The sequence below is a fragment of the Takifugu flavidus genome, chromosome 14 (genome assembly GCF_003711565.1).
Source record: "Takifugu flavidus isolate HTHZ2018 chromosome 14, ASM371156v2, whole genome shotgun sequence".
Classification (NCBI taxonomy): domain Eukaryota; kingdom Metazoa; phylum Chordata; class Actinopteri; order Tetraodontiformes; family Tetraodontidae; genus Takifugu; species Takifugu flavidus.
The window spans coordinates 4,630,331-4,656,346 of NC_079533.1; the positions used below are offsets into that span (position 1 = coordinate 4,630,331).

Genomic DNA, 26,016 nt, shown 5'->3' on the forward strand with positions numbered 1-26,016 from the left:
CTGACCCCTAACAAGCAACAGTGGCAAGGAAAACTCCCCTTTAACAGGAAGAAACTTTGAACAGGACCAGGCTCATGTAGGGGGACCCTCCTGCTGATGGCCAGCTAGGTAGAGAGAGAGGAGAGGGGGGAGGATAGGCAGAGGATAGAATGGAGAGGAGAGGAGAGGAGAGGAGAGGAGAGGAGAGGAGAGGAGAGGAGAGGAGAGGAGAGAGAGAGAGAAGCAGAAAAACTACACAAGAATCAGCATAACTTGTTTGCTTGATGAGGAGGAGGAGGAAAGGAGAGGAGAGGAAACCATGACCCAGTGGGGGGGTGACAGAGGCCTGTCAGGTGATCATGTTTCCGGACCCCGGCAGCCTTAGCCTATAACAGCATAGCGATTAGACGACCCCCTAAGTATGATAATTTGTCTGTCTATAATAGTAACTAGTAATAGTGACAGAATTAATAACAATAAGCTTTTTCAAAGAGGTAGGTTTTAAGTCTGATCTTAAAAGTAGAGATGGAGTCAGCCTCCCGTACCTGGACAGGGAGCTGGTTCCATAGCAGGCGGGCCTGGTAGCTAAATGCTCGGCCCCCCATTCTACTCCTAGAGACTCTGGGAACCACAAGTAGACCAGCATTCTGAGAGCGGAGCGGTCTATTGGGCTGGTAAGGCGTCACTAGCTCCTCCAGGTAGGATGGAGCTAGGCCTCTGAGGACCTTGTAGGTCAAAAGAAGGGTTTTAAAAATTATTCTAAATTTAACGGGCAGCCAATGAAGAGACGCCAGTACAGAAGTTATGTGATCTCTTTTGTCAATACCTGTCAGAACTCTGGCTGCAGCATTTTGGATCAGCTGGAGGCTTCTTAAAGAGTTGTTTGGACACCCTGATAATAAAGAATTACAATAGTCCAGCCTGGAAGTAACAAATGCATGGACTAACTTTTCAGCATCATGCCGCGTCAGTAGCTTCCTGATCTTTATGATGTTTCTCAAGTGAAAAAAGGCACTTCTAGAGACTGTTTTAATGTGTGAGTTGAAGGAGAGATTATGGTCAAAAGTTACTCCTAGATTCCTCACAGAGAGACTAGATGTTAATGAGATACCATCTAGAATGATCATGTGATCTAATCTATCCCTGAGAGGTTCAGGACCAAACACCATGACCTCCGTTTTTCCTGAGTTGAGGAGGAGGAAATTTGAAGACATCCAGGACTTTATGTCTTTAAGACAGGTCTGAAGCTTCACTAACTTCTCTGTCTCCTCTGGTTTCATGGATAAATAAAGCTTAGTGTCATCAGCATAACAACAAAAATATATCCCATGCTGCCGAATAATGTTCCCTGAGGGAAGCATGTACAAGGTGAAAAGGATTGGTTCAAGTACAGAACCTTGAGGAACTCCATGGCTAACCCTACTGTATGAGGAGGGAACACCATGGACATGAGCAAACTGGTATCTATCAGATAAATATGATCTAAACCAGTCTAGTGGTGCCCCTTTAATGCCAATCACATGTTCCAGTCTCTGTAACAGGATGCTGTGATCAACTGTATCAAAAGCAGCACTGAGGTCCAGCAGAACCAGCATAGAGACCAGTCCATGATCTGAAGCTATAAGAAGGTCATTAGTAACTTTAAGGAGTGCTGTTTCTGTGCTGTGATGAGCTCTAAAGCCTGACTGAAACATCTCAAACAGGCTGTTTCTCTGCAGGTGCTCCAGTAACTGAGTCACCACCACCTTCTCAAGAATTTTAGAGATAAAAGAAAGGTTGGATATCGGCCTGTAATTTGCTAAGACATCAGGATCCACTGATTGTTTTTTAAGCAACGGCTTAATCACTGCCACCTTGTAGGACCGGGCTACATAACCTGTCACTAAAGAACAATTGATCTAAAGAACAATTGTTGGATCAATTGATCCGACAATTAACCACAGCAAATCCAACAATCACAGCCAGAGTTCAAGACGATTTCATCAGGTAAACACAGGAAAAGAGAAAATGGCCACACGACAGCTAAAGAATTATGAACAAAAGAATGTGGTTCCCCACTGTGAGCCCCATACGTTAATGTATCCCATGTTTCAGGAGGCAGCTTTTGTTTCCAATCATGATAAATGATTAAAAGGCCTAAACTGTTAAACTTAATAGTTTTTTAATCCCCGAAGTGATCAGATGGAAATGGTTGGAAAATGCCATCGAGGCTCTGAATTGAAATGTCACTTCCTCTGCAATAATACATCTAAAGAGCATCCAATCCCACCAGAATGTGAGGTGCTAAAAATGATTTCTCATAGATCATAATGGTGATAATTAAATAGATTGAATGGAAAGTTGCTGTTGTTTTAACCATGTCCATTATTTTGCCTTCTTCAAAAGAAAATAAAAGAGAAGCATATTTTTACCTTTCAGTAAAATGGTAAATGTCAAATTCTATATAATAGGGTTCAGATTGGACAAAGATCATTTGTTAATATCAGTGGACCTTTTTATTGCTGACTCAGGGGAGCTGTTTACCACAACTGACCACTAGGTGAAAGTAAATTTAAGGTTAAACTCTTACACTGTATCCAGTTCACTGATTATTTCAATAAATAATTATCGACATTTTTACTACTATCTTGGTCAATTAGGGCCTGCACACTAGATCAAGCCATCAGCCTGGTGGCACGCAGAGCACAGGTGACATTCATGATTAGCCTTCCGTTTACAGCAGGGGTGGGGAACCCTTTTCATATTGAGGGCCATTTCAATTTTTATAAAGTCCTCCGAGGGCCATACTATTATGAACACATACCTAGGGATGCAAAAAAAAAGACAAAAAAAAAGTCTATAACCACTGTGTTACTAAGTCTCATGATTGCTGCATTTGAGTTTGAATTATTTATTTAGCACACATGCATATAAAATCACCAAATAAATAGAATAAAATGACAAGTAAAATATGTTTTCATGATCATACAAAACAATAAAAAGAGGTGCAGAGTTGAGGCAAGAGACCCATAAGGGCCTGTTCGAGGCCTCTACTCACAAAAACTGCAATACAACAAGATAATCAAGAATATAAATGAAAAGAAAGAAAGATAAAGACAATAATAATAACTAGAAAGCACTCGGAGAGCGCAGACCTCCGCCAAGCGCAACAATTCCTGGCATATTGTGATTTCCACCATAAATATTAGTCCCACATATACTTTGACTACATATTTAGATTCCTTGACCATAAAAACATACCGTTAGCCACTGGAATCATAACAATATACTGTATGTCCCAGTTCAATAGTTATTCACGAAAAAAATTCACGCTTTGAAACAATTTTACTTTGTCCGGCGCGAGCGCCTCAGCGGCGGCTACGAGGCGCGTTCACGAACTCTCCTTCGGCGTGAGGTTTCAGCTTCGTGGCTATTAATTCACTCACCACAAAACTTGCACGCGTAATATTCTCTGTCGGTACATGGTCGTGTGAAAGCTGCTTGTTGAGCCTCCAAACTCCGGCGAAGAGCGTTCATTTTATCCAAACTCATCTGTCCTTTCAACTCGTCGAGTTTAGCGTGTTTCGCTAAGCATTTTTCGTCCGTGTCAATCAGTCCAGCCCACTACGTACATCACATGCTGTGTTTACTGACCCTGACCTTGACTCGGACATAACATAACCGTCTGTTTTATCTCAGAAAACGGGAAAATATTTCATCTTGTTACGAAAGAAATTTCAAGATACGAAAGGCAAAAATACGCTACCGCTGCTACTCGCAGCTCGCGGAGTTTAGCGAACGGTCCCACTGTATAAGTGCACATATAAAATATAAAAATCTTATTGCGTTGCGGGCCGGTAGAAATGGTCTCGTAGGCCGTATACGGCCCGGAGGCCGGAGGTTCCCCACCCCTGGTTTACAGTGTCACTTCGTTAAGCCTAAAGTAATGAAAAAAATTTGAGCTACTGAAAATGATAACACTAAAAAAATAAATGACACTGCTTTCACTTTGCTGGGGCAACCAAATAATAATATAACACAATAGTAGTTAGTAGAATTGTGGAGGCCTGAGGGTCACCACTGTTCAAAAGCTGTACTGTAATACCTGTGCTGAGCAGTAAAAGGACCTTCATGCAGAGGTACTCCTCATAGGACACCTGCAACCTCACAAACTCGTCACAGATCTTCAGCATTTGCTCACACTGGTCATTCATGAAGGGCAGCTTCATGCGTTCCCTGATGAGAGGGCAGGAGGGGTAATCATGATAGGGGGAGAGACAGAGAGAGGGAGAGGGAGAGAGAGAGAGAGAGGGGCAAAGATCAGTTCAAATAGGTTTATCACTCATTATCTTTCTCAATCTTGAATCAACAGCTGCAGCAGATGAACAACTGCAGCTGCACAGGAGAAAAACCTAAACAGTGTGAAATCAGCAGTAATGGGATATCACAACTTATCCCCACACCTGCCACCTCAGGAGATGATGAAGTTTCATGCTATAGAAGCACAATTTTCTACCAGAGAGGAAATCTCTGCAGCTTAGACATTTAGTTTTATTCATTTCCAATAAAAATGACAAACCATTTGCAGGATGTTCACTGAGAGCTTACAGCCACAATGAAAAACCACCTCAAACCAATCTACAGTGAAAAAATATACTTTTTGATTATTCAAGCTCCATTTAGCTAAGCCAGGAACTTGCTGCTGTATGCATTTAGCTGTGTTTCGACTGCAGGAATGTTCATGTTGGAATGTCAGCCACAGGCTTCATCCACGCTAACTCCAACACATTTTAGTTAAGGAAGAATGACGGCAGCCCTGAAATCAGCAGCTGTCTTCCCCTCGTTCAACTGAGCCACGATTCAGGTGAAAGCAACGCCTGCTGTACTCACTTGTTGATGACCAGGTCGGGAGCGAAGCAGAGCATGCTGCCGTTGCACTGTTCATACGAGCGCCAACCAAGACTGAAGGACATGAGAAAGAGCCAGGAGCACTGCAGCAAAGTCATCTGGTCATCCAGATCAAGGTTGCGGAAACCTGTAAAAGAACATTTTACAAAGATATGAGTCTATAAGGGATACATCAGAAGCATTTTTACATTTGGATGTTTTGAACAGACAGCAGAATCTTCAACATAGCTAAAACGAGAAAAAAAGGATTTGTGTCTTTCTGTAAAGGTCTGAAAACAGAAGAGACAAAAATTCTCTTATATAACAGCGTGTCATCACTATTGTCTTGGAAGGCTCACAGTAGTGAATGCTGGAGCCATATTTTCTCTTGATTATACTTTTGCCCATTAAATAAAGCTGTTATTATACAGTTTCATTAATAGGTTTTAATGCCATCCTAAATACTTCAGGAGGAACAATACAGTTGTTGGAATGAGAAGGCGGTCTGAGCACATCTAGTCAGATGCCTCCCCCTGATTTATGTGGGTTGTTGAAAACTCCTTTCACATCCCGTGGCGACAAACATGCTGGCATTCAAACATTTGTGTGAAAAAAACAAAGCAGTTGTTTGCCATCACACCCAGTATGGAGGTCACACTTTGACACCATTGCTCAGTATTTTGTGTTCTTGGCACTTCAGACACAAAGAACATTAAGGAAAATATTTGTTTATCATTTTTAGAGAAAGATCCCAACTGATTATTTAATCTGCCAAATGGGACTTAAATAAATATTGCACGTTCCTGTTTAGCCCCTAGGACAGGTTAAATGATGCTGCAGACTTCAAAACACTGAAGCTGAATATATTTATCGTGCACAAGGGAATATAATTGTTTGACAACTAATCCCAAAATGCTCCTGTATCCACCTACTTCTTGTTCATTCACAGGTAGGAGGACAATCCCTGGAGCAATGGCATCAAATTGAATCGCAGCAGAGCGAACATGCATTACCTGGCAGTGCCTTGGCCCACTTGACAGCAGAGATGACCTGTTGCCCCCCTAATCTATTCAGGGTGCTCATGAGCCGCGACGAGGTATCTGGCAGCGTGCTGTCGTAGCCCGAGTAGATGATCTCAGGCTCGATGGCCTTGAGTACAGACAGCATGGTGGGCACGAGCTGGGACATGCTCCTGGGGATGACTGGAACAGGCATGTTGATGTTGGTGGGACGCTGCATTTTCATCTTTATTATCTTCTTGTTTTTTCTCGCTGGGGTGTGGAGTACAGAGCAGAGGGTGGGGGTTAAAGCATCTATGAGACCATAGACTTAATCCATACTGTATCTATATCACACATATGCAAAGTTTTTCGATGGAAGGAGGACAGAGGCAATCAAATTTTATGCTCCGATAAAAGCAAAGGGTGGCAGATGACCACAAGATGCTACGTGACCGATGTTACTTACATGTGTATTAAAGATCATACACCTCCTTCAGAGGAAAGGAAAAAGGTTTAAGGGACCTTCTCTGTCTTAACGACAGCATTCCACATGCTCAGAGGTTACCTAAAATATGAGGTTTTTCCCTACTCTACCTTTTTAATTTCTTTAGTGATGTTTCTATGGCAACTAATAGCCTTTCTGGTGGTTGTGTATCTCTGTGATGAAGTGTTGCTGTCCATTGCATCCCCCCTCTCTGCTTCCTTCTCTCCCTTGCTTTCTCTGTAAAGCCAATTTCATCCCAATCTGACAAACACAGGGGTGGTTCAGACAAAATGTCAGCAGCACAAACTACAGTAAGATCACCAGCTGCCGATGCCATGCATCACTTCCTGTCGCAACCTTATTAGGGGACTGATGACATAAGACCCCTGTGCAACATAATTTGCTTTGATAGGTACTTGTTCCTATAGTTTTCTTGCCACCAAACATCTCTTAATGTTTGAATCGCCATCCATTTCTCAACCTGGCTGCAATAAAAGATAAAGCCTGCAGCCATTGTGTTGTTTGTGGCAGGAAGTTTTAAAGTGGATTGCTTACCATCCAAGTTCATCCCAGCCCGAAGGCACTTCCTGAAGCGACAGGCTGGGCAGTTCTTCCTCCGGATCTTATCGATGATGCAGTCATTCCTCCCAGCGCACAGGTAGTTGTGCTGTCCTGTGGAGTGAAAAGGCAAAAAGACACAGAGGAAGAAGATGGTGAAGAAGCAACCTTTTGATGTCACATGAAATAGCGGATCAACACCGGTTCATTTTCAGAGACCAAGAGTTTCCAAATGCAAAAGCAAGGGTTAGGGTTAGGTTAAGAGAGACAGATCTCAGTTTTGGAATTGGAGGTGTCTTTTAGAGCTGCTTTTCCAGAGAAATGAAAATCAACATGAGCGTTCCAACTGTTCTCTGGTTTTCATTATATTTCAGAAGTGGCAAGTGGCACAGCTTCATGCCAGCAATTTGAAAAATGCTGCATTTGACTTCGTGACAAGTTGCAATCCAGTTCTTGCAACCCGGAGATTAGAGGAGATAACAGCTTCATAATGTTGGAGGAGACTCACCAATAGAGATTATATCAATGTCACAGGAGATAAAGTCACATGGTCTTATACATTTTAATCAGTAGTGAAAAAGAAAACTTTACCGATAAGGTCAGATATAGGACAGATTAGTAGCACTCAACACCACTGAGGCTAAAACCATCCTTTTTCTGCCAATGGAAACAAATCAGATTAACATCCCGTCTGTTACAGCAGTGATCTCTGCAGCACAGGCTGTTGTCATCGTCAACCATGTCTGTGCTTCCCTTCACCACTAGTATGGTGGCCTACAATGAAATGGTGGCTTCAGGCACGTACATCATCCCCCCCAGGGATTCTCCCTTTTAGCAAACTAATAACTGCTGTGTCACCGAAACAAGAGTGACTGTAGGTCAAAGCTAAGATGTGTCCAAAACAAGTACAGGAAAGGAATATCGCCCGATGTGTAAGCATAGAAAATTATATGGAGAGTAACACACATTCCAAGAAATGTCTGTGTAAACCAATTATGACTTGAACAGTAGTTTCCTTTAATGCCAAACCATTGCCAGTCTTATGTAAAGCTGGGTGAAAGTTCTGAGGCGGTCCAGTAGCACAAGTGAAGCAAAGACTGCAAGGAAAACTATAAATAACGGGACTACAAATTAACTTTTTACGTGTTCATACTGCAGCAGTTTCAGTTGAAATCAACATGAGAATATTTAATGATGTCACTTGACTGGCTGACCCCCACCAGCCAGTCTGAACCAACACTGTTGAGCCCTAAATTATAGCACCGCTTGTCTGTGAGTAGTATGTGTACAGGTTAGTGGGTTGCTGCTGCTAATATCATAAGAAAGATTTTCAAACAACAGCGTCCATGTGCATCCTCAAAGGAGATTACTTACACTCTCCCCTTCGTAGTCCGGATTTGCAAGGCGCTGGCAGTGTGTGTATATGTGTATCTGTGGACGTGTGCCTAATATCAGATTCTCAGGCTGCAGATCAGAAGGGTTTGCTAAATATTCGACACTGCCGAAGTGGTGCATTATCTGATAATGAGAACTAAAAATTAAAAAAACTTTGACGAGGGAGCGGGATAATGCTGTCTTTGAGTTGACAGCATTGTCCCACTTTTTAAAAAGAATCAGACTTAGTATATGAGAGCTGGCTGTAGTCGATTTGCTTAGGTGGCGTAATACAAACAGAACGTGAGGGCCACACAATTATTTACAGGAAGGTTGACCCAGTGGGAGCATCAGCATGCAGAACAAGCTGTACATGTAAAGGTGAAAGGCTGTATATCAGCACTAGAGGATTACAGTAAATCACGAAATTGTACTATCAAAATTATGGAAATAGTGGCTGTTATTAAAGGTGCATTTATTTACCATCTGTGTTTTGTCGTGCTCTCCATCCTTCACCATACAGACAAGAAGCGAAGAACGGAGATGGGGAGGAAAAACAAAAATAAAAACAACTTTTTCAGTATGCAGTTATTGTCAAATAAGACTCACACATCTTCCAATTCAATTCAAATTTGGTAAATTCAATAGTCTGAGTACACTTAGCATGTAGCGTTATACCAAATTCTTACTACGTCATCCCTCCTACTGAGGGGTCTTCTTGTATTAGCTTACTTCCCACCAGGATTCATCAAGTTTGACTCTACAGGTTAATTCATAAGCAAACTTGTCAGGACCAGCTGAAATCACACAAAGCTTGTCAGCTGCAGGCTGATGCCAGAGAATCTTTTCAAACTAATTAGGTATCTGTACACAGACTCGCACAACAAAGTAGAGAGAAGCAGTTGGAGCGGGAATGTCTGCCAGAAACTTTTCAGCACACATGACTTTTTGTCAGGTTCATTCAGGTTCCTCCCAGTCCTTCAGCCAATCAGGGCTCCAACTACTTTGCCTGGAAATAAGGAACATTGGACTAAAATTTAGAAAAAAAACACTTGTGAAATGGAGAAAAAAAACGAGCTGGCGTGTAAGCACAGAAAATACTCAATTGAAATGGTCGAAATCTCTGAAATAGACCGATCATTCACTATTAATACACTTTGTTATTTTTGTCTGAATACAGATGAGATGGTCAAGAAGCTGTTGAAATGGAGGCAGTGACATGCAGGGCGATAAGCCAGCGGAGGTATCTGTAATTACATCACTGCTACGCCGGAGGTTCATAGATCTGATGTAAATAGACTAAACCCGACATAAGGTTGTGGCTGCATAATGGATTATACATGCATATGCAAGCGTGAGTCAACTTTGCCGAATTTTTTTTAAGGATTTCTTCAAGAAGAATATCTAATTAGGGGTCATATCTGTGCTTCCACTGGATCTGAAACTGCAGGTATGTCACACAGACCTTCTACGGCCCTCTTGAAGAACACCTTGCAGCTCCCACAGGTAACGACTCCATAGTGGCATCCCGAGGCCTCATCGGAGCACACCAGACAGATCTTGTGGGTCTGCCCGCTGGGCTTGGGCTGGCTCAGGACCGGTGACCCAACAGTATCTGCAGTTCTGGGTGACGAGCTGAAGAAAGAAAGAGGAGGAAATTATGTGAAGTGAAACTGTGATGACATGGTTGATAAAGAAGGATGTGTTGTTCTGGTGCCGAGAGATGTGCCTGCATGTATGCAACATTGGTAGTTAAATATTCGGTTGATCCAACCATCAGTCACAGTTTAATCCATCACAATTTTATCAGTCCCCAGTTTGGTGTGTTGAATCTAATAACAAATCTGATCAGCACAGTCCAGTCAGCAGGGGTTAGAGTCCTTAGTGGGCGTATCCGTCGGCAGGAAGAATTGCGTTAAAGATTTTCTGGGGAATTCTCACTCGTGAGTTTGACCCCTGATCCTCTGAGTGCTCTAGCATTGTGTACGGACAAACAGACTCACTCATCTTTTCCCACCTGAGAAGACAAGCTCACCTGCCTGAGAAGACAAGCTTACTCAAAATACATTCAAGATTAAAACTAAGCACAGACATCTTTGAATCAGCATCCCACCATCAGACAGGAATGGGATCTGAAACTGATATGAAAACCCTACAAGTGTCATGTTTTCTAGTAATCCTGGTGTTTGCCGTTAAATTTCCAATCACTCATTCTGAAACTGATGAAACCCGAAACTGTTGCACAGCTGCCCTCAATAAAACAGTATCAGAATCAGTAATCACATCTGCTAGTATTACTGCCTGTACTGTAAACAGCAAGTACAGCAGGTTCACCAAACTAATGTCAGGCTTTTCCTACCGTCATTACAAAGCAACGCTTTATTGGAAACACCGCCCACTACAAGGCTGTAGTGGGCTATTAATAGTTTCCTCCTGCTATCTGCACATCTTCAAGAATCCCTCATTACTTGTCAACTCAAAGTGCCAAAAAGCCAAACTTGACTAAAGACAAGGTTCATATTAATTAGCTGCCAGCACTGAACCATTGACTACCTCAGTGCTGGTCACATAACACCAGGAGAAGTAAAGGTATGTGTGTCTGCTGGAAGAACAGGGTCAGATTCAGATTTAAATCGTTGCTCCTCAATCACAATTTGTTTCCATTCATCATTAACTGGGTTCATTTTGTTGGAGACAGAAGGCAAAAACTGAAATTTAAAATGTGGTTTATCCAAATTATTCTGTATGTTGAGGTTATTGCAACTTGCTTTGTGGGTCATAGAGCTTGTTGGGAGTAGATTATTTTTGTGAGTCTGCGTGTGAAGGTGGTATAGTCTGAACCAGACATGATTGGTGTCTCTGATTGCGTGTAATGTGTTGCTGAACTATTAGAAGTACTTTAATGAATATTAAAAACTCCTGGAAACTAATTATTGTGGTTATTTATTCTTTCTTGAGACAGGGGCTAATATGTTGCAAATTGTAGTCCTGATGAGTGAGCTCTGCCAACAAGTAGCATTGTAGCACCAATGCTGGGTGCGCACACACACACACACACACACACACACACACACGCACACACACACACACACACACCTCCAGCTCACTCTAGTTCTGAGGCATGCAGCAGAGATTCATGTTTTTTTGGAACAAACATGAGTTCCTCCAATGTGCAATCATGGTTGTGGAATCATGGTCATGACACAAATATAACATAGATCCTAAATCACATAAGTCAGAGTCAAGGCCAGCGGGCCATATCAGGCCCGCAAAAGGGTATTCTATGGCTCCCGGGATGATATTGATTTATTATTAGAACCAACCCGCAGGCCGCAGCAAGCCAGCAGCCCGCAGATGTTTTACATGCACAAATACATTTCCCACAATGCAACAGTGACGCACCGAGCGGGAGGCGGCTTCAATTAATTATTTATCAGCAGTCATTAGCATAACAGCAAAAGTTAACAGATACCCATAAAAATGGCAAAACAGAAGATAGACACTAAGAACTGGGGGTTTCAAACAAGGTGGGAGTCGGAGTACATGTTCACGGAGGTAGCTGGAAAACCTGTGTGTCTTCTGTGTGGAGAAAGTGTGGTGGTAATGAAAGAGTATAATCAGAGACGGTATCATGAAACAAAACACGCGGACAGAGACAAGAATATGAACATGGAACAAAGGCTATAGAAGGTTGAGGAAATTTAAACGAGGCCTCATATCTTGACAGGTTCTGTTCAGAAAAGCTGCTGGTTTTGAATCTTCTATTTGTTGGTGGTGTACAATAAATTAGAACGTAGACAGAATCAACTAGATCCATTACAATGTTCAACGTTTAGGAAATTGGACTCAGAGCGGTTTTGAGGTTGTTCATAGCCAACTGTCGGCTACTTCCCTTATGGCATTCCAGAACAGGATCGCAGTGGATATGTTGATAGCTGAGAAAGGTGGTGTGTGTGCTGTGTTCGGAGATCAATGTTGCACCTTCATTCCTAACAACACTGCGTCGGATGGTAGTCTCACACTGGCCATAGAAGGCCTTCGCACCCTGAATAGCAAAATGAAAGAGCACTCAGGAGTAAATACCGTGATGTGGGATGAATGGATGAATGTGTTTGAGAAGTATAAGACATTGGTTACATCTATCCTGATTTCTGTCGCTGTTTTTGCTGCAATCCTTACCTTGTGTGGATGTTGTTGTATTCCCTGCCTGTGTTCTCTTATTAACCGCCTTATCACTACAGCTATCGCTCCCATGGAAAACCGTATGGCCGAGTTGTATCCCTTAATCAGCAGACAAGAGCTGGATTTGACTACAGACTCTGAAGACTACGAGTGAATTGAACTAATTTTCCCCTGAGTGTAAATGTATTTGTGTTCATAAACATGACTTTGAAAATCTACTGGAAGAGATTGTTAAATGACTATGAGAATTTGAAGCAAATATGTGATAAACATGAGGGAAATGTTAGATCCATTATATAAAAGTTATCTCTTATTTGCTTTTACCTTGTTGTATTCTTTATTCTTGTTATATTGTTTCTCATTACTTAATGTTTCTTTTTATTTGCTAATGCTTAATGTTCATGATGCTTGATATGTCAACTCGAACTTCTCTGGTCTGGAAGTGACATTGACTGGAGATAGAGCTGCAGGGCATGACACAGGAGGTGTTCTTTTAATCTGTCTGATATGAAAGAATGTGCTGTTTGCGAGCTAAGCTAATCAAATCAGTGAAGACCTACGTATAATCTCACCATTATGATTTACAGTCTTTTGCTTTGCTTGGGACCTGTTATCTTGTGTTTTCCCCTCCCTTTAGGCACATTTGAATTCTGTGTAACTAGGGACCTCCTAATTTCAATAAAAGAAGGATGGCGGAAGTTATGCGTCAGAACGTGTTGGAGATCTGTAACTGAGCACATCTCTCCGTTCTTCTTGCAAGTAAAATTCAAAACTGTTGTCTTTGCCTCATTTGTTTTTCTCATGTTTCAGGTCGTTTGAACCTAACACAAATCACAAAGCGAGGCTGCTGTCAAGGCCAGTTTTATTTTGGCAGAAGAGAACGCTAAATCACAATAAATGAATTACATGAATATAAAATTAAGCTGAAGCAATAAAAAGCAAGAGTGTCTGCAGCGGTTGTGTTGGGGAGTGTAACATGAGAGATGAAGGCAGTGGGAGAACAGGGACTGATTCATTCACTTCACAAACGTAAGGAAGAGAATATTCACAGAGCAAATATGGAAAATAACTGACATCTCCAGACCATTCAGAAGAAGGTGTGTCCGATCTGATTGTACGTCACACCTAATGACAGCTGCAGCTACTGAGGAAGGTTTGATGCTGTTTATGTTGAATAGCTGCTTTTGTCAATTCTTGCCCTTGACAAGAAGGTTTTTGCTGGAATCACAGTCTACTCTGTTAGGGCTGCATCATAAAAGAACACAATGTTGGGAGTTAAATCACGTCTGGTTTCAAGAATGTTGTGGAACCGGGGTCCGGTACAGGCCCGGGGAACAAATCTGCATTATTAAAAAAAAAAAACAATCTTAAAAATTTGTGTATTCGTGTATTTTAGTACGCGCAGACAACATGAAAGCATGACTGCGGCGGAACTAGGAGATGGTAGCATTGTACGTCTGTTCAGCGTCTGTTGGCGGCAATTGCATTATCCACTTTTCTGTTGGCCTCGCACCCTCATCAGCGAAATGTCTTTGTCAAAAAGGAGAAAAGTGGACACAGAGTGTCGGATTTCTCAAGAAAAATGGACATATTCTTATATGTTCACGGAGGTGAATGGGAAACCCATATGCCTAGATTCAGATTCAGGTCCTTTATTGTCCCACATGGGGAAATTTACAGTGCAACAACAGCAAGAGCACACGGAGAAAAATAAGATAGAATAGAATAGGATTTGGAATATACAAAGAGGATGTATATTTACAATAATCCAGGTAAATGGATACTCGGCCCCTGTATACCTGTACATAGTACAAAAGGTAAATACAATATACTTATCAGAATATATAATATTCAGATTGTGTTAGCGGGCATTATGTTTATTGTGCAGTCTGACAGCAGCCGGCAGGAAAGATCTGCGATACCTCTCCTTCACACAGTGAGGGTGGAGCAGCCGCTCACTGAATGAGCTGCCCAGTGCTGTCAGGGTGTCCTGTAGGGGTGGGACGTGTTGTTCAACATGGATGACAGCTTAGCCATCATCCTCCCGTTTCCCACCAGCTCCACCGAGTCCAGGGGACATCCCAGGACAGAGCTGGCCCTCCTCACCAGTCTGTCCATCCTCTTCCTGTCCCTGTCCGTGATGCTACTGGACCAGCAGACCATCCCATAGAAGATGGCTGATCCCACCACAGAGTCATAGAAAGTCCTCAGGAGTGGTCCCTGCACTCCAAAAGACCTCAGCCTCCTGAGCAGGAACAGTCTGCTATTGCCCTTCTTGACAAGGGCGTCTGTGTTGTGTGTCCAGTCCAGGTTATTGTTTAGGTGAACCCTTAGGTACTTGTAGGACTCCACCACGTCAACATCAGTTCCCAGGATGTTCACTGCTGCAGGCGGGGGGTTATTACGTCTGCGTAAATCCACCACCAGCTCCTTGGTTTTGCCAGCGTTGATCTGGAGGTTGTTCCGCAGGCTCCAGTCCACAAAGTCCTGAATAAGTTCTCTGTACTCCGTATCGTCCCCATCAGTGATGAGGCCGACAGCAGCAGAGTCGTCAGAGAACTTCTGGAGGTGACATGAAGATGTACTGTGTGAAAAGTCCGCGGTGTCGAGGGTGAACAGGAAAGGAGCCAGAACTGTTCCCTGCGGGACACCAGTGCTGCAGAGAAGCCGATCTGACTCGGAGCCCTTCACCCTCACAAACTGTGGTCTTTGTGTGAGGTAGTCCAAAATCCATGTTGTGAGGTGGTGATCCACCCCAGCTACCTGCAGCTTGTCCCCCAGCAGCCTGGGCTGGATGGTGTTGAATGCACTGGAGAAATCAAAAAACATGATCCTCAGAGTGCTTCCAGCCCTCTCCAGGTGAGTGAGGGAGGTGTGGAGGAGGTAGATGACGGCATCGTCTACCCTGATGCTCGGCTGGTAGGCGAACTGCAACGGGTCCATGAAGGAGCTCACCAGTGGGCGCAGGTAATCGAGGATGAGTCTCTCCAGCGTCTAGCGTGTAGCTGTTGAGCTCCTTAGGGTGCGGTGTCTTCGGCACTGGGACGATGCAGGATGTCTTCCACAGCTGTGGCACTCTCCCCAGCTTCAGGCTCAGGTTGAACGTGTGACTGAAGATCCCACACAGCTGGTCTGCGCAGGACTTCAGGAGCCTGGAGCTGATGCCATCCGGACCCGTCGCTTTCCTGGCCCTGTTCTTCTTCAGGGCCTTCCTCACCTGGTGTGGTGTGAGGGACAGGCTGGAGCAGGGGGGTGTTGGTGGTGGGGATGGGCATGGGTCAGAGTGTGAAGTGTCAGGAATGTGTGGGCTGAAGTTCATGAGAGAGGGGGAGGGGGGACAGGAGGAACAGTCTATTGGGGGCACAGACAGTGGCGGGGGTAGCAGCAGAGGAGACTGGGCTGGGGGGGGGGAGGGGTACCTGATCAAATCTATTGAAAAACAAGTTCGGGTCGTTAGCCCACCCCCGGTCACCCACAGGTTGGGACTTCTGCTCCTTGAAGCCCGAGATGGTCTTCAGTCCCTTCCATACGCCACAGACGTTGTTCTGTTGCAGCAACAGCATTTCTTAAAGTTACTAATGATCTTCTCATAGCTTCAGATCATGGACTGGTCTCTATGCTGGTTCTGCTGGACCTCAGTGCTGCTTTTGATACAGTTGATCACAGCATCCTGTTACATAGACTGGAACATGTGATTGGGATTAAAGGGACAGCACTAGTTCCCGTGGGCTCACCACCTGCAGGAGAGGCCAAGGGGGTCGGGTGCATTGTGTTTTGGGTAGCAGCCAGAGGCAGGGACCTTGGCGGTCTGATCCCCGGCTGCATAAACTGGCTCTAGGGACATGGAATGTCACCTCTCTGGTGGGAAAGGAGCCTGAGTTGGTGCGCAAGGTTCCGACTAGATATAGTTGGCCTCACCTCGACGCACAGCAAGGGCTTTGGAACCAGTCGTCTCGAGAGGGGTTGGACTCTCTACCACTCTGGAGTTGCTGATGGTGAGAGGCGACGGGCAGGGGTGGCAATTCTCGTTGCTCCCCAGCTCAGTGCCTGTATATTGGAGTTTACCCCGGTGGATGAGAGGGTAGCCTCCCTTCGCCTTCGGGTGGGGGGATGGATCCTGACTGCTGTATGTGCCTATGGTCCAAACAGCAGTTCAGTGTATCCACCCTTTTTGGAGTCCTTAGAGGGAGTGCTGGAGAGTGCTCCTTCTGGGGGCTCCCTCATCCTCCTGGGTGACTTCAATGCTCACGTTGGCAATGACAGTGTGACCTGGAGAGGTGTGATTGGGAAGAACTGCCCCCCTGATCTGAACCGGAGTGGTGTTTTGTGATTGGACTTATGTGCTCGTCTCAGATTGTCCATAACAAACACTTTGTTCAGACATAAAGGCATCCACATGTGCACTTGGCACCAGGACGCCCTAGGCCGCAGATTGATGATCGACTTTGTGGTTGTGTCATCGGATTTGCGGCCACATGTTCTGGACACTCGAGTGAAGAGAGGGGCGGAGCTGTCAACTGATCACCACCTGGTGGTGAGTTGGCTCCGATGGTGGGGAAGGATGCCGGACAGACCTGGTAGGCCAAAACATGTTGTGAGGGTCTGCTGGGAACGCCTGGCAGAGTCCCCTGTCAGAAGGAGCTTCAACTCACGCCTCCGGGAGAGCTTTGACCATGTCCCGGGGGAGGCGGGGGACATTGAGTCCGAGTGGACCATGTTCCGTGCCTCCATTATTGAGGCGGCTGACCGATGCTGTGGCCACAAGGTGGTTGGTGCCTGTCGTGGCGGCAATGCCCGAACCAGATGGTGGACACCAGCAGTGAGGGATGCCGTCAAGCTGAAGAAGGAGTCCTATCGGGCCTTACTGGCCTGTGGGACTCCTGAGGCAGCAGATAGGTACCGGTGTGCCAAGCGGAGTGCAGCTACGGCTGTTGCCGAGGCAAAGACCCGGGCATGGGAAGAGTTCGGTGAGGCCATGGAGAACGACTTTCGGATGGCCTCGAAAAGGTTCTGGACCACCATCCGGCGTCTGAGGAGGGGGAAGCAGTGCACTGTCAACACTGTGTATAGTGGTGATGGTGTGCTGCTGACCTCAACTCAGGATGTTGTGGATCGGTAAAAGGAATACTTTGAGGACCTCCTCAATCCCACCAACACGCCTTCCAGTGAGGAAGTAGGGCCTGGGGACCTGGAGATGGGCTCTCATATCTCCGGGGCTGAAGTTGCCGAGGTAGTCAAAAAACTCCTCGGTGGCAAGGACCCGGGGGTGGATGAGATCCACCCAGAGTTCCTTACGGCTCTGGATGTTGTAGGGCTGTCGTGGTTGACTCGACTCTGCAACATCGCGTGGACATCGGGGGCAGTGCTGCTGGATTGGCAGACCGGGGTGGTAGTCCCTCTTTTTAAGAAGGGGGATCGGAGGGTGTGTTCCAACTATAGGGGGATCACACTCCTCAGCCTCCCTGGTAAGGTCTATTCAGGGGTACTGGAGAGGAGGGTTCGCCGGATAGTCGAACCTCGGATTCAGGAGGAGCAATGTGGTTTTCGTCCTGGGCGTGGAACAGTGGACCAGCTCTACACCCTCAGCAGGGTTTTCGAGGGTGCATGGGAGTTTGCCCAACCAGTCCACATGTGTTTTGTGGACTTGGAGAAGGCATTCGACAGTGTCCCTCGGGGGGTCCTGTGCGGGGTTCTCCGAGTGTATGGGGTGTCGGGCCCGCTGATATGGGCCATCCGCTCCCTGTACGATCGGTGCCAGAGTTTGGTCCGCATTGCTGGCAGTAAGTCGAACTCGTTTCCGGTGAGGGTTGGTCTCCGCCAGGGCTGCCCTTTGTCACCGATTCTGTTCATAATTTTTATGGACAGAATTTCTAGGTGCAGTCATGGTGCAGAGGGGGTCCAGTTTGGTGACCTCAGGATTGGGTCTCTGGTTTTTGCGGATGATGTGGTCCTGTTGGCGTCATCGGCCCGTGACCTCCAACTATCACTGGATCGGTTCGTCGCCGCATGTGAAGCGGCTGGGATGAAAATCAGCACCTCCAAATCCGAGGCCATGGTTCTCAACCGGAAAAAGGTGGAGTGCCTTCTCCGGGTCAAGGAGGAGATCCTGCCCCAAGTGGAGGAGTTCAAGTACCTCGGGTCTTGTTCACGAGTGAGGGAAAAATGGAGCGGGAGATCGACAGGCGGATCAGTGCGGCATCCGCAGTAATGCGGACTCTGGACCGGTCCGTAGTGGTGAAGAGAGAGCTTAGCTGAAAGGCAAAGCTCTCGATTTACCGGTCGATCTTCGTTCCTACCCTCACCTATGGTCATGAGCTTTGGGTAATGACCGAAAGAACAAGATCACGGGTACAAGCGGCCGAAATGAGCTTCCTCCGTAGGGTGGCTGGGCTCTCCCTTAGAGATAGGGTGAGAAGCTCTGCCATCCGGGAGGAGCTCGGAGTAGAGCCACTGCTCCTCCGCGTTGAGAGGAGCCAGATGAGGTGGCTTGGGCATCTAGTTAGGATGCCCCCTGGACGCCTCCCTGGTGAGGTGTTCAGGGCATGTCCCTCCGGTAGGAGACCCCCGGGAAGACCCAGGACACGTTGGAGAGAATATGTCTCTCGACCCGTCTGGGAACGCCTGGGGATCCCTCCGGATGAGCTGGAAGAAGTAGCTGGGGAGAGGGAAGTCTGGGCTTCTCTCCTTAGGCTGCTGCCCCCGCGACCCGACCCCGGATAAGCGGTAGAGGATGGATGGATGGATGGGACAGCACTAGACTGGTTTAGATCATATTTATCTGATAGATACCAGTTTGCTCATGTCCCCGGTGTTCCCTCCTCATACAGTAGGGTTAGCCATGGGGTTCCTCAAGGTACTTGGACCAATCCTCTTCACCTTGTACATGCTTCCCTCAGGGAACATTATTCGGCAGCATGGGATACATTTTCATTGTTATGCTGATGACACTAAGCTTTATTTATCCATGAAGCCAGAGGTGTGACTTAGTGTGACTAAGAGTTTCAATGCTGCTGTGGCCACAGAAATACAGCCTGTTTCACAGCCACTTCTCAGTGATGCACAGTTACAGGGCAGCATGTGGCAGACAGTCAGATCACATTTCCACAATGTCACAGATGGATGGCTAGAGAAAGAAACAGAGGAGGGACCAGGGGGTTTGTGGTATAAAAGAAATTATTTTTGTTTAGCATAGATAATTTAAACCAGTAAGGTCAAGCAAGTTCATCTGATGATGCTTGTGCAGGTGTACGAGGTGTCACGAGTTGTAGAACAAAGACTCCTTAGAAAATGATGAAGTCAGCAACCTTCAAAATGCTACAGTTTATCATGCTAACCTTGTGACGATGAAGTAAGTAGATGGAAAAGTACTGAGAAAAAGGCATAGTTGCTAAGCATTATAAAAGGGACATGTTTGTTACATTGGGCAGAGATCTCTGCATGCTGTTGTTGCATGTGTTCTGACTGACTTATTAAACTCTTAAAAGCAGCATTTTGACTTTGTGTTAACTGAAGAAAATCCTCGACAGTGGGAAAATCCAGTTCAGATATGATGGTGGGGTTGAGAGAGTAATACACGAGGGAAGGGAGGCAGAAAGGGAACAGCAGGAATCTTATAAAGGCATTCCAGAGAAGGAACCAAACTTGTTTATCCTAAAGAAAAGGTGGCACATATAAAAAGTTTGGTGTCCTCATCACTGCCCAGGTGAAAATTCAAAACCTGTATCAATACTTTTAACCGCCTTAAACTCTGAATTGATCACCAATGAAGTCAGTAAATCATCATTTCCTACCCAAAAGTGAGGTCTGCAGAGGAGACGAGGTGACTTAAATGCAAATAACAATCAATGGCGAGCTTTGTGTGTCAATCTGATATAAAGGTCATAATTGTATCCATGAAAGACATTTCAAATATCATAAAGTGAAAGAATAAATCAATAAAATCAGCTTAAATGCAGCAGGTCTGATAAAGACAAAATTTGAACCAGCTGGATTACTGCCCATTTACATTTGACACCACGGCGCTCCGCTCTGCCGCCTCCTCCTCTTCCCCCTATTTTTCAGCCTCCACAGGAGGAACCAGGAAGAATTTGGCCGCATTTCAGCAGTGCCAGCCAGTAAACTCTGACTGCCTGCCAGCATGTATGAGATAGCGCCTGCATGCAGGCAGCAGGTCTGACCTCATCTTCCAACACTTGTGGTCCTCCAGAACAGGAATACTGTCAGACAAGAGAAGCATCATCGTCTCATCTACAGCTAAGCTATTTTAGTCACACTACGTATGCTGATGTTCCACCAAAACCTCAAAATCCATCTTCATTATAGTGGATTTAACGATTTCATTTACTATAAAAACAGGTTTGAATTAAGCTTATCTCTGAGTTGAACGGCTCAGCGTCAGGCCACAGAAGAGGACCGCTAAGGGGCAACTCAGTGGGTGCGGACCCAAAACCACCCCTGCTCTTTTTCAGCTCCAGACCTGACTCACTTTGTTCCTGTCTAAAAGAGGTTCCTCCAAAGAACTGCAGCAGGATTGGGGTGTCACGATTATCACAGAGCCCAGCCAAAATCTCGTAGGATTTGACCTTTATGAAAATTTAAGGGAAGCAGAAAGATAATATGCCAGGATTTAATTAGCAGCCCTATCAATCAAGATGACCAGATATGACACTGCTGCAATGTGGCCATTCCCTTAAGGAGAGCTGACTGTATCGCTCCACAGTATGTTATAGCCTGCAGGAAAACAGCCTCTCTGTTATGACAGAATGAATAGCAGTAATAGGTCAGTGTTTGTTAGCCACTTCCCCGGGTGTCCCCATGATGATTTACCACTTCCGGTCACTGCTCTTTTAGCCTTTCAAACAGCAGATACAGCTACCTGAGCATGAAAAGAACATGAAGCTTTATTAACCCATGGTGTAAGACTAGAATCAGCCTCATCCATAATGGGAGTTCTGTCAACACAGAGGTAAAAGTCTTGCAACTCCACTTAGAGAACCTTCTCTGTTTAACAGAATTCCAAAGCTGTTAAAGGGATGAATGAGATCCAATCACTGTCAGATAGCAGTGCAAAAGAAATCCCATAATCCTGCACATCAAAACACATTAACAGTTGTTTTGCTGAATTCAGTTCCTTTAAATGTGGCTGACAGAAAGTGTCACTTAATGCCAGCGGGCATGCAGACGACCTTGAAACAAGCCATGACAAAAATTTGATGGATCTGCAAATTATCAATGGCCAAACTGGTACAGCATTGATGCGATCCATGGGGCCACAGCAGAGGGCACAGGAGGACCTTGGAGCCTTAGTCATGTCAAATGAAGAAAAACAGGTTCTTTCCAAATGAGTGAGTCTGCATCTAAACTCATTTGCAAGAATTTTTTTTTTAACCCAAGGCTATAAATCAAACTCCTCCAGGTCCTCTTTCTGCCAAAAACAACATAACATAACCAAAAGCAACAATTAACCACTCAAACTCATTTAACTGCACATGGCAGAAAATGGTTGCATAAATGTAAATTTAGACACAATGCCATGAAAGCTGAGACATGGCATTGTGAGCTGAGACAGAAACACAGAATAAATATATGGCGGCAATGGGTGTTTGTTGGACTTTCTATTTTCCACGCTGTTGTCACAAAGACCCTTTGCCACAATTAAGATGCTCAGAGAGTGTAAAGAGTTCACAATGTCCATCCTGCTGAAATAGCAGTTTGCACAAAGACTAGTAGCAAGAAGGTTCTGGTTCCCCCACAGTCCAAAAACATTTGTGATTTATGAGTGATAAATCTCCACTTGAGGTTGCTAATCCTTCAAGTTCCATCATTAAAGTCAGTAAAATTCTGCAAATATTCAGGTATTGTTCCACCCATTTAAGGACCAGCGACTTTTAAAGCTACACCTCATTTCAGACACCACTGACAAAACAAACGGATACTGTAAATATAGGCTATTGGTCTGAACACAAAATGGAGAGAAAATCTAGTCTCGTGGATAAAATGGGTGGAAAACAGTCCGTCTCTATTAAAACTGCAAATGTGCATCAGACATGAAGTGAACTGGAGTAAGGAGAGATCGGCAAATGGGAACAAGAATCATCCACCCCTGAAACAATCCTCCTCTCCTAAGGAAATATCTGTCCACCTTCTGCAAACATAGACACACATTTGTACATCTACCTTTGTAAGCACTCATAATAGCTCAAAATTCATGTTTAACAGAATTGCAACCATCAAATGGCCCTTTAAAGTTAGGAGGATCAATTAAAATATCAAAAATTGTACTAGATCAACTCTATATTCCCCAATATTGACCTGGAACCACACACAGGCTGCGTTATTAGGTCCTTATCAGACAAAGCCTGACTTGTACGTCCTGCAGTAAACACACCTTCAGAATTAGGTGACCCAGGAGTCATTAACACTGTCCTGACCAGGGTAAAACCAGACCATTATTAAAGAAGTTTTCCCCTAAGCCAGTTAACATGGATAAAAAGGTTACATAAGGTGTGTACTTTGGGGGATGAATGTTTGCCTCCACATGTACAGTGACCTTGGACTGGTTAATTATTCACTTGGTAAAAGGTCTGCGGCAATTAAGATACAGCCGGGACTTTACGTGTGTGTGAGCACACACTCAGACAAAACTGGCCCTTAAATGGGTCCATGGTAATAAAAGTGACATTTATACAAAAAAATAAATAAATACCAAAGTGTTTTAAACCTTCCTTTAAAGCGTTGAAAGAGGTCGGAAAACCACCCAGCAGGCTTCAGAAGCAGCCAGGTCTGTGATATTTTACAAACATCGGCCAAGTGACCCTCAGCAAACCGCTGGATGGACTCCATAAGTGGACCGTGCTGAGAAAGGTTTGATCCTCATTGAATGAGAGGTTGAAAAGTCTGTCAACAGCCTCCATGGTTACCATGCCACCCTGATGACAATGATCAGACAAAAGCAAAACACTTCAATGACCCTATCAAGTTCTGCGTGCACCTTTTATGTTGGCTTTAATCGTAAGTTACAGTGCAAAAGCACCTCATGACACGTGTCAGGGAAGGTATGTTGGATGTTGGTTGATCTTTACATTAGGAAACATTCATGTGTCACTCAAAGAAGAGATTAAGCTCCTTAATCCATATTCTGGATTAGAATCTGTTTGGACATTGCTCAAGAATAAGAGTAAAAGGCTCATGAAAAAAACATCCTAACCCGTTTAATTGTCTAAGTCAGTACAACGTTTCTCAATCTGAGGAGCTCATGCTTGCAGTACTCTCCTTTATAACTGGTTTCAATTCTGCAAAGCCCTGTGTGGGAGAACTGAGGGAAAGGCCACCACAACTGGACCCAAAGCCTGGAATTTTATTTTAAGAATGCGAGTCATTGTAATTTTGTAAGACTTTCATAAGAAAATCCCTGTGCCTTCAGGCTTTGTATTTTATTGTTCTGGACCAAAATGATGTTCAAACCGATACGCAACTGGTGTGAGAGCTGAGCACTGTCCACTGGCCCGGGCTTAGGGTCAGATGAGCAGTGGTTCAGCAGTAAGCATTGTTAACTCTCATCTGTGTGCGCCGCAGCAGAATGCGGCAGGAAATGCCTCAATGTGACTCACGAATGAGAAAGCAAGTCATGACACAGCTTAGAATTCTCTCTCTCTCTCTCAAAATGTTACTGCCTTGTACGTTTTTGCTGCAGTGAAGTCTGAAGCTGTTTACCAGGCAAACCTGTAGTTTTTCATTTCTTCATGGGTTTGAAGCCCCTTGGCTTTGATCATAAACTCCCTCTGGAATCCAGAGTGTCACCAAAATTTAATGTGCTCTTCCTTGGCCCATTATAAAAAATTGGATTCTTTGAAACTTTTAGGGTTATTTCCTAACAATTAAACAAACAAATGCCAACTGTCTCATAATATCTTGGTGGAGGTAAAAAGCCACAGCTTGGTTGCTCCGAGGCCTCACCTCCTGTCAGTCTGCTACATGACACTGAGTTCCGTTAGAGGCCCACACCACAGGATCAGTGCAGTTGGCCCAATAGGGTGGTGTGAGAATAAAAAACAAAGTTGGCCGACAGGGAGTTGACACGTCTTCTACATTAACAGGCTGCACAGCTAAAAGCCTCTTTAATGAAGCCCACCATTCCAGGATTGGTTTGGAGGGACGGCCTTTGTAAAGCAAAACAAAACTCTTCTCGGGAGCATATTTAACAGTTATTTCTGAGAACCGAGAGGTTAAACCTGTTAACCAGCGGCCACTCACACAAACAATGTCAATTAAGAATAGAATAATCTGAGATATTACCAAACTAGGCGGGTTTGACGTAGTTGTCTTAAGATATGATTGACCTGCTACATTACAGGTAGGTGAGAGCAACAAACTGATGTTCAGGATTAAAAACTGACTTTTTAATAATTCACAATTCGTGGAGAAACTAACAAAAGTCCGGTTGAATTCTCTTAACATCAACAGATCCTCATGTGTTTACTTTTTTTTTCTTATTTATCTTTAATTTTGTTGTGCCTGGATGTTTCCACTTTTTTAATCCTAATTTGAGATCATGCTTAACATCTATACTGCCAACTCCAACTCTATGTCAACAGTTTCCAGAACAGCTAAAAAAAGGGTATACATCACATGATAATGCACTACAAATGCCTTTAAATTTTTAAAATATCATCCAATTTAGAGTCACGTTCTCTCTGCAGGGCTAGATGAATGCTTAAATTAATCTGCTCTGATCTAGGTAGTTGCACTCATTAGCTCAGTCATGCTGTCTGTTTTAAGCATGTTTCCACTCTGTTTACTGTGAAAAAACAGAATAAACAAATCCAATAAAAATGTGATGCCTTCTGAAGAAAACCAATCTGCAGTTCACATTCTCAGATTTCAAATTGTCTTTTCTTTATTTGAAAAACAACCATTCATTTTGTCTGAAAAAGGAACGGACAGTAGACAACCACACAGTGAGGCATCACAATATCTGTCAAAAATAGGGACACTCTGTTTATCTTGCTCAGTTAGGGTTAGGGTTGGGATTTCTCATCTGGGGCCACTTTGAGTTTGTTTTACTCAGTCAGAATATATTATCCACCAGTGCATAAAAACTTATTCTGATGCTCATGATTGTAGTGACATGATGTACTTTCATAAAAACATTTGTGTAACTGGAGGAAAAACAATCAGATGATGAATTGTTCATTAGGTGACTACAGTGGGTCCAATAACAATAGGTTCATATTGTGTATTTGTTGGCTAATTACATTGATTTGTCCCATCCAGTCAGTTGTCAATCACAGCAAAGATCATACAGCAGTGGGCAAATGTCTCATCTCTGCTGCGTTATTCAAAATGCAGCACCATGCACAGCAGTTACAGTGGTGCATACACATGGGAACGTTCCTCACAAGACTAAAGACATTAAACATGGCACACCTATCCAGTTTACTTGATGAATAACTTCCTCAGATGATTATGCAACTGTGATATCTTTAAAATGATGTCAGTTTGGAAAAACACCTGGATGTTACGTGTGCACATCTCACCAGGGTTTCTTCGTCTTGCACCAATGTGCACACTTGC

At 44.4% G+C, this 26,016-nt stretch overlaps 1 protein-coding gene across 4 annotated transcripts in view; it reads right to left on the reverse strand.

The window, feature by feature from the left end:
* Positions 1-26,016, reverse strand: part of LOC130538165 (glucocorticoid receptor-like) — a 35,314-nt gene that overhangs the window by 5,750 nt on the left and 3,548 nt on the right. For 3 of the 4 annotated variants that reach the window (XR_008953786.1, XM_057055535.1, XM_057055534.1), the window contains exons 3-8: positions 9,728-9,897; positions 8,746-8,772; positions 6,886-7,002; positions 5,859-6,116; positions 4,849-4,993; positions 4,064-4,194 (exon numbers count right to left, since the gene is read on the reverse strand). Coding sequence is in view for 3 of the 4 variants with exons in the window: in XM_057055535.1 (XP_056911515.1) it covers positions 4,064-4,194; positions 4,849-4,993; positions 5,859-6,116; positions 6,886-7,002; positions 8,746-8,772; positions 9,728-9,897 (848 nt within the window). In the remaining variant the exon portion in view is untranslated. The remainder of the gene's footprint in view (positions 1-4,063; positions 4,195-4,848; positions 4,994-5,858; positions 6,117-6,885; positions 7,003-8,745; positions 8,773-9,727; positions 9,898-26,016) is intronic. The other variant, XM_057055536.1, reaches the window with a different exon arrangement.